Raw genomic sequence first — 13,863 nt, forward strand, 5'->3', positions numbered from 1 at the left:
ATACTAGCAGGGGTATCCGGCGTTGCCGGGGTGTTTGGATGTGTGTATGTGTGTACGAGGGGAGGATAGAGTAAAGAATAAGCGAAGTAATGACCCTGTTTAAATATTTAAAAAAAAACGATGTCAAACTTCTTCAAGAAATCGGACCCCGCCTCCCACCCCAAAAAAAAACAGCGAACAAACGTAAAACTTCTTTTAAAAAAGAAATCTGAAAAACAAAAAGCATAAATAAGGGAAAGAAATGATGAACGTGTCCGGAAAAACAAAAACCAAAAAAATACAACGGAAAGCGAAAAAGTGGCATAAATAACCTTTCGATTACCTTAAGTCCATTGTGCGTTTCGCCCAGTAGAAAACATAGTACCGAAAGGACCGTTGAAATTCCATTCCAGGTTTTTTAAGCAACTATAAAACGAAATAAAGCAAGAAAAAATGGCATAAATAATCCTTCGATTCGCTTAAGTCCATGGTGCGTTTCACCCAGTAGAAAGCATCGAACGAAAAGGAACGTTAAAATTCCATTCCAGGTTTTTTAAGCAACTACGAAGTAAAGAAAACCCAAACCGGCGTTTCTTCGTAACTGTTCCTTGTGAACGATCCCAGAGACGGTGTAAGTGATGGCGAGGAAGGAGGAATTTATTAGAGAGAAAAGATTTTACTACTTCCATTGAATGTAACCGATTTTGGCACTGAATTCTCAACAGGAAAAATATAGGAATCTACGATTAGCGAGGAAGTGGAGAGGTAATATCCGATAACACACCTCAGATAGTGTGTTGCAGTTTGTGCATATTACATTTGCATGAAATGTCTTAATTTTTAATCCTATTAAGGTCAAAATCATAGGGGGAAAATGAGTTCATTCTATTTAAATAGACATTCCGACGAGTTATTTATGGGCGTCGATTCCATGGTCGAGTGGGAGAACTGCTGACTGTCAACACGACGGTTCTAGGTTCAATCCTTGGCTTGGGAGAGATGCTAGTCTAGCGGCACTGATGAGTTGGTCGATGACTACAAATATATTTTAAGCCCCCCTCTTTGGGTAGAGCACTGTCGTAAATAATCTCACCCGCTACTTAATTGGCTGAAAATGCGAAGCTTGTTGTTTGTTTGTTTACGAACAGGCGATTTGAGCACTATTAAAGTGGTAGCGGGTGTCTATTTAAACAGACATTCCGACAAGTTATTTATGGGTGTCGATTCAATGGTCGAGTGAGAGAACTGCCGACTGTCAACACGACGGTTCTAGGTTCAATCCTTGGTTTGCGAGAGATGCTAGTCTAGCGGCACTGATGAATTGTGATACAACGAAAAAAGACTGTATGTCGATGACTATATATATATATATATATATATATATATATATATATATATATTCACTTGGCTGTGTAATAATTAATATGAAATGTGCATGAATTAAAATACATTTAAACGTATTTTACGATAGACACGGTAGCTCCCCCCCCCCCCAGTAATAAATAAGACTATTTTTTATTACGTCGTTAGTGAATATAATATCACATATACTAACCTGTCAACAATTTCACTCAATCACAATCTGTGTCTAAACTAAACAAAAATTCCGTCAGCAAAGTTTCTTTCCTAGAACTGTTCGTCATTGCCGATTCAGGTATGAGTGGAGAGGAGTGGGTAAATCTTGCCTCACAATTACACGCGCAGCTGCCCTTACATTACAGCGTTCATTGTCTCTTGAGACTGGATGGAGACATCGCATATTTATTAACATTCTTTATGAGACATTACAATATTTCATCTCCGAATCTAAATGACAGTGGCCATCAACGTTTAAGTTTTTTTTCTTTTTTTTATGGTAGGGGGGTAGGGATTATCTTGATTTTTCTTACTGCTACCTATGACCCCCTTCCCTCCTTTAGTTAAAGTGACGAAAATCACGGTCCACCGATCAGTGTCACCGAATTGTATCAACTTTAAACTGTTTCATTCTAGAAAAGTTACGGCTTCACGAACCGAGAACATGTATTTTTTTTTTACTTGCGAGTCATTGCTTATCAAGGCCAGGAAGCCATTCTAGGCTAAAGATTAATGCGTGTTAGATAGTGCGACAACACTTTGATAATCAGTAATGATGGAATTTGGGTTGGGTTTTTGCAAACGACCATGTTATAGTAAGCTGGGAATTAGTACCACCGTATTGTGTTCCACAGACGGATACTTCTAGGAAAGAAACTTTGCTCGTGAATTGTTAGTTTAGTTTTAGGCATAGATAGAAAGGTAAATTGTTGACAGTTGTTGTAGCTAGACGAGTGTTTGTCGCGAATGATTTACGGGGAGTAGCATAGATTGAAGCTCGAGCATCTGTTATAAAAATAACGATAGAAAAAGATAACGTCTTTTCTGTAACAAAGTTGAATTAGGGAAGAGAATATGAATAACAAATCGGGTTTTTTTTATAATAGTCAACACTTTTACAATAGCCAACAAAAAAATAGGTGGAAAAATAAATATACAACAAATAAATGTTACCAAAGGCAAGACAAATTGCTCTTCTACCTACCTGGATAAGTTTTTTGTATTTTCACTTATTTAGTAATTTTATTTTAAAACAGGAATCCATCCTGGGCCCAACTCTTTTCCTGATCTACATTAATGATCTTCCAAATCATATCCTTACATCATTTGTAGACATTTATGCTGACGACACTACCATTTATGGTACCACATCTAAGACAGTAAACGACCAAGTTCTCTCCAATTCTCTCTCCTCTGATCTTGAGCACGTAGTACAATGGGGAAAGGAGTGGCTGGTTACTTTTAATGCATCTAAAACCAAGCTTCTCTCTTTACATCATCAACATTCTAATCCATATTTGTCATCAATTGAAATGAATGGCTCTCGTCTTTAGGAGGCCTCAAGTTTTGACAAGCTTCTGGGCTTGACCATTACTCCTGATCTTAAATGGAACACGTATATCAAATCTGTTGCCAAGGCCGCTGGAAAAATGGTGGGATCTTTCTATCGATCCGGTAGATATCTCAGCGCTGATGCTATTCTCTATCTATATAAGAGCCAGGTACGTCCAAGGATGGAATACTGTTGCCACATCTGGGCAGGAGCTGCTAGAAAGGACTTGTCCTGCCTTGATAGAGTTCAGAATAGACTTCGTAGCCTCGGAGGAGATGTCCTTTTCTCCTCCTTGCAACCTCTATCTCACAGAAGAGATGTTGCGAGTTTGTCTCTGATGTATCGTTATTTTCATGGAAAGTGTTCAACTGAGCTTCAATCTATGGTCCCCCCTCGCCAAACTTTCACAAGAAACACTCGTCTAGCTGTAAACACTATCAATAATTTCCCCCACTCTTTATCTGTGCCTAAACCTAAACGTAGATTCCATGAACAAAGCTTCTTTCTTAGAACTGCACGCCTGTGGAATTGCCTTCCGTTTTCCTGCTTTCCGGCTGACTACAATATGGTTGTCTTCAAGTCTAAAGTAAATAAGTTCTTGATGAGCCGTTCCATATAAGTTATCAAATTTACCAAATTTTCATTACTAATGATTACTATATTGTCCAATTTTTGCTGTACACTCTTTAACCCTTATCCTTGAGTGGCCTCTGGGCCTTGATAATGTGGTGATGCCTATGTAAAAAAAAAAAAAAAAAAAAAAAAAACTAAATAGTATCAAGTCTTGATTTAGAATTTTAAAAATGGTGGTTTCGCTACAGCAATTTGGACTCTCGATAATCGTTCAAAAATCAAAAATGTTAAAAATACAAGTAGAAATCCAATAAATGTCACCAATCGTGCAGAAATATAATGTTCTACCAATATATATTTTTTTAATTTTCGATTTTTGAATGATTCTCAAGGTACAAATGATTATAATGAAACCGCCAGTTTCTCATTCTAACTCAACAGCATTGACACTACTTTTGTTTCAACGTAAATTAACGCATGAAAATAAGTTAACACACAAAAATTTATCCAGGTTGGTCGAAGTATAATTTATCTTACCTTTGGTTCATTTATGTTTTGAATATTTATTTTTTCACTCTTTTTTGTTTTGTTGGATATCGTAAAATATGTCCATCAATCATTTCAGATTTTTCGATTATAAACATCAAATTTCATGATTAATCATATACATTTACTTGCGTTCTTTGTGACATATTACAGTATTACATCTCCGAGGTTTACTGTTACTTTATTTTTGAAGGGCGGTGGGGGGGGGGTAATCGTAAAACACTACATTGATTAAATTCTTTATAACAATTAAGATTTATTCACTTTTTTTTTTCAATAAATCAAACGACACAAACGATCAGCACCAACAACGGCCAATTCTGATTACTTCCTATTTCAGTCACCTAAATTATTTATGCGCAAATACTTTACGCAGTTAATCACAAACAAATTATTCTTCTTCGTTACACCGTGTTTTCGTTAAAAAGAATTAATTGACAACCAATTTTTATCAGAAAAAAATACTTCCCAATTATATTTTATATAGAATTTTTTATAGGGCGCAATTAATAATTAGTTTTCAACAATTTCGAAGTGGAGGCATTAACAATTTCTTTTAAACAGTTTTTTATGAACATGTAAAATATCAAACTGGTTTCCTTGTTTTCTCCCCACGGTCTTCTTTTAATAGACAATCCCAAATAGTAGCCACTTATGTTCCAAGCGGTAATATGCCTTGTTTGGAATGAAAATGAGTAAAACAGGCGTATACGTGAATTAATCCAAATGGTTTCACCAGATTTAACAACAACGAATAAAATTTGAAATTAGAATATTGATATTTATAAAGTATTAAAATTTTAAAATAATAATAATAATAATAATAATAATAATAATAATAATAATAATAATAATAATAATAATAACTGGTGGGACCTGTGAAATTCCACAGGGGACTCATTCGTATGTAATATATTGATGTTGGCATTCTGTAGATGTTCAGTGTAAATGGAGATGATCTGATATTATTGCAGCTTTGTTGTTAAAACTGCAAAAAGTATTTATCTAAGCTAGCGCGGAGTCCCGACAAAGCCCGATCGTAAAGTACGCTTATATTTTAATTCTTGAAGATTTCGTATATCTATATAATTATAAAACTCAAATCACCTTGTAACGATGTATGTAACCCACTTTCCGGTTTACGACATCCGGTTGCGCATGCGCGCATGACCTGCGCGCTGAAATATTAACGCTATTATTTCGAAATTATTATTTAAATGGGAAGAGTGTGGTTTAAAATAACTTAAACTTAGTACAGAAATGAACGATGTAAAAAAAGGCAGACAGTATTAACAATTGTTTATTTGGATAATTTAAACGCGAAAAAAAACGAAAAAAACAATTGGGACGCTGAAATATTAACGTTATTATTTCGAAATTATTATTTAACATGGGAAGAGTGGGGTTTAAAATAACTTAAACGTAATACAGAAATGAACGATGTAAAAAAAAAAGGCAAATATATCAAAATTTGAATTTAACTATAATAAGTATTATGGTGTCTGTTCAGTGCACATTTATCTATAAGTATGGCCAACCACTTATAATTCAGTAACTGTAAAAATAAAATTTTTCAAAAATAATCAATTATAATAAACAGAACGGCTCATAGAAACCTATCTATATTCTTTTTTCATTTTAATATACTTTCATAGAAATGTTTCTGTTTTGTCAAAAAAAAACTATTTTCTTTACGTCACAAGTGTCACGCTCATACATGAATTCCATAGCTAATATAACATACTGACCCAATGGGTCACGGGTAGTCTAGTATTATTATAATGTTCTATCGATTTTTATATATTATAAAGGTGCAATTTCAAAAATAAAAAAAATATATCCATATGACTTGGGTGCATTAGCTTGAATCGAAACCGAAATAAAACCTTACGAAAATATATACAACATTTATTTCTTCATTCTCTCTTTGACGCTGTAACGTACCTCACGTGATCGTCTCCTCGAGCATCCTTCATGCTTCGCATGTGATCGCGAACGTTATCCACGTCACTCACGTAATCGTTCTATTTCTCCTCTTTTATAATCCTTTTCTTCCTTCCGGTGAAATCATCTCGCATGCATTTATATACGTGCATCCGCGCTATGTTACAATACCTCCTTTTTTTATTCCGCCCAAATGGATCATATAGGGATTTCAAATTGCATTTTCTGATGGCTGAACTTGTCTTCAAAGTTTCATCTCTCTGCTGTAGATATTGACGGTGTGAGATTTTAAGAAATCATGGACGTGCATCAGAAGTAGAGATGTGACATTGAATTTCTTTCATAGAGAAAAAATGAATTGATCAACATTTACGACGTCTGTTGAACGTTTATGAAGCCGATGTAGTTGATGTCAGCACAATTAGGAGATGAGTTTGTCGATTTCAGAATGGTGACAGAGATGTGAGTGACAAAACACAGCTATCAGCCCATAGCTATCAAAAGTGCATTGAGAATGGTGGTGATGTATAAAAATAAAAAGGTTGATCGATAAATGGTACCACTCTCGTCTTCGTGCTGCTTCGACATTTTAGTTTAAAAAAATAGGAGGCATTACTTTTGCAATGACCCTCGAAGAAATCAAACTTTTGACAAAATTATTTATATAATCAATAAATATGTGCTAATATATTAGGAGCATATTATACAATCATTAAAAGCCTTTTCAATAATTTTTAAAATGGTAATATTTGGCCTTATTTATTTAAAAAAAAATAATTACGATAATTAATTGCAAAATATTGTATTTTATTGCAATCAATTACATTTTTTTTTAATTTTCAGTGCATACTATTTTATAAATAAGAATAGTTTATTTTAACATTTTAGTCTTCGCTGTAATATTTTAAGAAAAAGTTTATGTTTTACGCTACAAAACATTAATACTAACTAGCGAGACCTGTGAAAATTCCACAGCGGCATCTTTAAAATGCAATATATTGCTGCTGGGAATTCTGTGAATGTTCAGCGATATTACTCTAGCCCTTTTGTTAAAACTGTAAAAGTAGTTATCTAAGTAATCTGGTTAATGTAGCGTTAGAATATATCTGGTTATTACGTTTTATTTCCAATATCCTTATAGGAGTCTGTGACATATTTCTGTTGTACGCGAATGGAAAACCGGCGCGAATGAAACCCTCACAATATAATGTTTGCACATAACAAATGCTAACCTTGGATCCTAGTCAGAAGACCAAGAATGTATATTTTAGTTTCACGTACAGCCAAAAAGCGACATCATTGATTTTTATTTTTTATTTTATTTTTACATTACGTCTTTGGTGGTAGAGAGATCCTATTTATTAAAAAAGAGTTTAGTAAGTGATAACTAGGGCCAGGACAACAGCATATTCTTTTCATTGTTTTAACTCTTGAGTATATATCCGACACAGTTATACATAATTAATCAACCGAGAACCACATCACTCTACATAAAAAACCGTATAAGATATCAATGGATATATACCTGAGAATCAAAACAATGAAAAGAATATGCTGTTGTCATAGCCCTAGTGATAACATACTACCAACATTAAATTTGAGTATCTATATACTAATTTAATATTCGTAGTATGTTATCATCTTCTATCCTCCTTTTGAATAAATAGGATCTCCCGATCGAATACTTTATAATCTGGAAACCGTGACACACGTACGTTAAAGGTAGTTCGATATTTATATATAGATACCACCTTACTCTTTGAATGAATATCTACATCCATCATCTTGTTTGACATATTGTTTGACGACCTGCTATGAAGACAATACGAAAATTAGGCAATTTGATTACCCCCTTTCACTGATAATATACAAACGGTTTACTTAAATATCATTTTTTACTAATTTGAAAATCCGTTAAAAAAATAAGATAACACTACACAGGATTTTTTTTTTTTTTTTTTTTTTGATAAATGAAACATTCTTTTTTACACAAGAATTTCAGCTCCATTGTCAAGATCTTACAGCGTATCTGAAGATCGTTCATTTTTTTCCGATCTTGTTGAAAAAATTGTTTTTAATATCCAATAGTTGTAGTGAGATGTGATGTTATGTGTGAACAGATATTGAGATTGACTGTAGTCTAATTGATTTCATTTTGGCGGGGGCAGGGTAGTTCTTAATTTTCTTTTTTCCTTCTTTCTTCTTCAATATAGACAACTAAATTTGACGAGATTTGTGAGTGTCAAGATAACCTGCCAAATCCGGATACCCGGTTTCGGGTGACAAAAATATCGTCCATCGGTGTCCATAGAGAGGAGAGCTTTTCTACTTCCCCTCCGATTCACCCTCGGTAAGTTCAGCACCTCCAAGTTATCACACTATTTAATACTCAAATATTAAGGACAGATAAAATTGAAAGATAGAAGAACAATTCGACTGGCAGACATCATTTTATATGCGAGGACAAATCAAAAAATCTTATTGGTTGCTTCTCGCATATCATCCCCAGTCCTGTTAAACACGTCTTCTCTCGCTCGAGTTTCACCATTGAAAATCTAGATTATGTAAGAGCAAAAGAAGAAGAGGATTCCATCCGGAAATCAGATGGGTTGCATAGCTTCCGTTCGATAAAAAAGCAACCCTTCCATCTAACATCTTACTATCTAACCTCAGTGCATCCTCCTAGTGGAAGTCTGGTTGATGTTTTCTTCCTGAAACTTGTCATCCTTTGCTTCGATGATGATGATGATGATGATGATGATGATGATGATGATGATAATGATGATGATGATGATGATGATGGTGGTGGTGGTGATGGTGGTGGTGGTGATGATGATGATGATGATGATGATGATGATGATGATGATGATGATGATGATGATGATGATGATTTCGATTTCGTTTATCAACGTCTTCCTGAAAAGAGATGGGATTCATTTCCAGAAGATTTCCCTCAATCCCGGTTCCAAACCAGGAGCTTCAAAGATCAAGGGTTTTCCTAAGGATGTTGGTGGTACCTACAATAGCAGAAGGATGAAGGCCGCCTAAAATATCGTGGATGCGTAGTTTTTTTGTTTTTTGTTTTTTGTCCTTCCAGACGACTTGACACTACTCCTAGGGTACCAATTACGACCGGGATTATTTGTGTTCTAACCCCGTGTATACACCTTATCTCCAAGGCCAATGTAGCATAACTGCTCCACTTCTCGTTCTCCTTCTCTATCACGTTCCTGTCCCAGGATACTGAGAAGTCTACAATTTACCAGTTTTATTTTAGAACTTGTCAATGGCGACCAAATCCGGACGATTATGTTCCAATTGCTTGGTCGTTATGACACTTTTGTCCCATCATACCTGTACATTGCCATCCTCACTTGTTCTCACTTCATCAGGCAACTCCTCAAACAACTTTCCAGCACATTTCACCCCAACTTTCTTACAGACACCCCAATATATCCGGAGTCCCATGCGATCATGTATTTTGCGGTACTCTCTCTGAGCTAATCCGCTACACCCTGATGCAAGGTGCGCAATTGACTCTGAGGTCTTTCCACAAATCCGGCATTCTGCAGCAACTTCCTCTTCTAGAACCACTTTTTTTAACAGTCGTGTTTATAATGGCTGCTCTTGTGCTGCACAAACAAAAGCTTCAGTACTCTTAGCTAGATAGCCAGCTCTAAGCCATTGCCATGATCTTTCATCGGTAACTTCTGCTATATCCTGGTAGAACTTTCCGTGCATTTTCTTCCTTGCCAGTTCCTCTGCCCTTTCTTTGTCCATACATTTCACATACTCGGCCTTGATCTCACATACCTCCACTTCATTGGCAACAACCTTGAACATCCTCACCTCACTTCTAACCACATGCTCCTTCAACGACATGTCTTCAGTTCTAACACAATCTTTTACACTTCAATTCTTTCCTATCATCTTTCTACTTTTGATACAGCCTCGCTACGCTACTTTGAATATGAAATATACCAAACATTGCTAAAACTTTTCTTGTTTTGATATGCATGGCATGCAACTCCTTGTCAGACCATTCTAAAATTCCCGCATTGTATCTCAAAACACTGACTGCCCATGCATTCACTGCTTTCATTAGGTTTGCTCCATACAATTTCGACTTCACAATTAGTTTCACTCTTCTAAGATACTCCTTCCTGGCTTTATCTTTCATATCTCTGTTCATGATGCCTACACTCTCCAGCACTCCCAAATATTTATATCCTGTATCTTCTATTTCGTTCATAATTTCTCCATTTGGCAGCACTGTTCCATTCGAATGAACCTTTACTCTCCTTTTCATCACCAGCACCGCAAATTTGCTAATCCCAAGCTCCATCCCGATGTCTTCCGAGTATGTCCCTACGAGCTCTACCAGTCTCTCTATTTCCTTTTCATTTCTACCGAATATCTTCAAATCATCCATAAATATTAAGTGGTCGATGCGTTTTCCACCAGATCCAAAGTTATACCCCAGATTCTCTCTCTTCCGGAGGATGGTCAGTGGCATCATTATCATTGCAAAAAGAAGTGGAGATAACGAATCTCCTTGGAATATTTCACGTTTAATGCCAACCTGCCCCAGCACCTCTCTGTTTGCTGTCAGCACCGTTTTTCTCATTAAGCCATACTTGTCTCCAAAAGCGCTATCACACTCCCAACACACTTCATCATCGATAGTGTTTCACGGATCCACGAATGAGGAACCATGTCATAAGCCTTTCTGTAATCGATCCATGCTACACTCAGATTCTTCTTCCTCTTTGCATCCTGCATTTCTGCCTCATAAATCATTAGTTGCTCCTTGGTACCCCTCGAATCTTTCCGGCATCCTTTCTGTTCATCAGGGAGAACACCATTACTCACAAGATATCCATAAACTTTTTCTACAAAGATTCCAGTTACCAGATTCCACATTAGTGGTAGAGATGTAATCGGTTTGTAATTGCTGGCAGCTGTTCCCTTTTCAGGATCCTTCCAAATCAGTGTCGTTCTTCCCTTAACAAACCAATCAGGCACCTCTTCCGACTCTACGACCTTTTGTAGGGCAGCAGCTATAGCTGAATAAAGGCATTGTAACTGTTTGAACAAGAAGCCCATCATCTGAACCAGGTACCTTCCAGTTTGTCATCCTTCACATCAATGGTTATCTTAGCGTTTTTCCATCTGCTGCATTCCTGATAGCTCTCCCAACCAGCTAGCTTTCTCATTATGTCGCCCTCGACCGACTAAATTCCACGTTAGAACTTCCTGACATTATCTGCATTTGGAGTGTTGTTATTTCCCGCCTGTTTACTACTGTTTAATTCTTTATACAGCTGGGACTGATGGTTCCGTAAAAGGTTTTTCTGCTGAAACGCAACACTTTTTTCAACAAACTTCCTAATTTTCATACCACCAGTGCGGACCTTTTCTTTCAACATTGTTAGAACTGTTATCGCCCCCATTTTCCAGCAATCTATATCTCCTTTCAAGCTCGTCCTTGGCTTTCTGTCCTAGTTTACCTCTTTTTCTAATTTCTTCGATTCTACCAATGTCTTTCCGCCACCGTTTAATATTTTCCTCAAGCCGCCTCTCCCAGTCTGTGTTTCATTTCCCTCTTTTTCTTCTGTATCAAACCAAGATGATTCGCAACAACGTATGACGCTGCATACAGAAGCCTGTTAAGTTCAGTAATCGATATGTTCTTTCTTATAATGTTGTGAATTACGCTTTGGACTATTTTGCCTCGCTTTTCACCTTCCGCCTTTCACTATTCATGATTGGAATATCTTCTGAAGTACTTCTTTTTCTACAAAAGTCAAAGTTCGAACTTTAATACTTCTTCATAAATCTGCTCCTTCTACTAGTACTGCCTTAAATCTTCAAACTCCTTCTCGTCACTTTCCCTAACCATAGCATTCCATTCCTCGCCAGTTGTTCGCCTCACATCATCGTTTACATTTCTCTTCTGCACTTCCACACCCTCAATGCTTTCATCAGAGCTAATTTCATCAATTTTACTTTCGCTATTCATTTAATTCCTAGCCATCCGTTCAATCTCTTCCCTTGCAATCACTGAAAGTAGGTTGCTATTTTTAATCTGTTTTAACTGGTATACCAAACTTGCCACACTCCTAGATCCTTCTCCGCTAGATTCCCACTCTTTCTTTACTTTCCGGATATATCTACCAGATTTGGTACTTCCATTTCTTACAAAGCATTTTCACAATAATTTTGTTTCCCGATCCATCCATGTTTTTTGACATTTCCTATTCCAACTACTTTCGTCTCCTGGGACACTCTCTGCCAATCCTCACTACCCCTGCATCCACTAACATCCTCAAAATTTCGAATAGTTGTATGATGACGACAGGACCCACCCCGCTGACTAGTGAGACACTTGCCGGACATGAGGCTTCTGCAAGATGTTCCAGCCTCATTCACGTCGTTATTTTCAATATTTTGATTTGACATTCTCCCATAAATGGGGTTAGTGAATTTTAGGTTACACCACCACCAATAATTGTATCGATACATCATCTCTAGGAGGGTTACCATCCTAGGTTAAAGACCCCCTTCCGACCTTTCCCATCCACCAACACTACTACCAACACTACTAACAATAACAACAAAACTAAAATTAACAATAATAATAGTAACACTAATATCGATAACAATAATATAGCAGTAACAACAATAGCAATAATAGCAATAATAATAATATTAATAATAATAATAATTATAATAATAATAATAATAATTATAATAATAATTATTATTATTATTATTATTATTATTATTATTATTATTATTAATTGAATACAAATTAAAGTTAGAAATTGAAGATTATGTTTTCTACAAATTGCGATTAAATTCTAATTTATTTTATTTTTATTTTCATTTCAAGGTTTACAAGAGAAATGAAATTCATCATGGCGATCTACTTTTTCTGGTTTCCTCTCTTCTTCGTCGACGTTCTTTCCGATCATCCAATAAAATTGCAAGTTTTCGAACATTTTGAATGTGTCGTCACAGCTTCTGAATCTGCCAAAAGAAATTTTCATAAGGCATTGGAAAATGAAAAGAAAGTAGTTTACTTTGAAGTTGAATACACCTCGCAACTAGCCATTAACTTAACAAGACCCATACCAGGTGACCATTTTGCCAACCCCAACCAATTCATGTGGCTCTACGATGGTGAAAACGGTTTGCCCATTTTTATGAACGCGCCGTACGATTTCAATTTGCTGTCACTGTTTATTTTGGACGCATATACACACCTGTTAAAGGTTCCTATGAATGTGTCTGAATCGTGTGAAAATAGCAACGTGTCACGAGTGCAGTTCCTTCGACTCGTCTTTCAACAACTCATACAGATTGTTGCTGAAGCACCTCTTCCAGACAAGAAGTCATCCGCCTATATTTGTTATGATATAAACAACAGCAAACGATTATCATATTTTCACGGATTGCTTATATGCGGTTGGGAATACACCGCGCCATTTTAAATCGCTTTTGTTGTCGAATAAAAGACATTCAAACAAAGGATAACAACGGATACGATTTTTGTTCAGGCTTTGAGAGGAGTCCATCGGATACTCTTAACGTTCAGGATTGTGTTTGGGTATTTCTGTTTGCTTTAATGCCTTTGTTAATCGGTTTTATTACCGAGGCAAAACTGCCTTGGACCCATTCCAGATTCGCTTACATTCGTTCGGTTTCTGCGAATTTTCACAAAAACCAACAATTTGTATTGCCTTTCGGAACAGAAGCATCCTGGATAAGTGAATATAATAATTCCTATAAATTCACCTCTTTCCTCAAGTGGCTTTTCCTCTTTAATAATCCGACGTTTAAAGCATCACGAATACGGAGATCTATGGCTTTCCTCTCTTCTCTTTTCATTCTTGTATTCACGCTGATAT

At 36.1% G+C, this 13,863-nt stretch overlaps 1 protein-coding gene across 1 annotated transcript in view; it reads left to right on the forward strand.

Annotated features, from left to right (window-relative positions):
- Positions 1-13,496, forward strand: part of LOC145247830 (uncharacterized) — a 51,115-nt gene extending 37,619 nt beyond the window's left edge. The window contains exons 2-3 of the mRNA XM_080109457.1: positions 8,164-8,300; positions 12,846-13,496. Of these exons, the coding sequence (XP_079965583.1) occupies positions 8,164-8,300; positions 12,846-13,446 (738 nt within the window). The 3' untranslated portion in view covers positions 13,447-13,496. The remainder of the gene's footprint in view (positions 1-8,163; positions 8,301-12,845) is intronic.
- Positions 13,497-13,863: the final 367 nt, after the last annotated feature.

Source organism: Euprymna scolopes, chromosome 26 (assembly GCF_053919585.1).
Source record: "Euprymna scolopes isolate OS-2025 chromosome 26, ASM5391958v1, whole genome shotgun sequence".
In the NCBI taxonomy this organism is placed as follows: Eukaryota; Metazoa; Mollusca; class Cephalopoda; order Sepiida; family Sepiolidae; genus Euprymna; species Euprymna scolopes.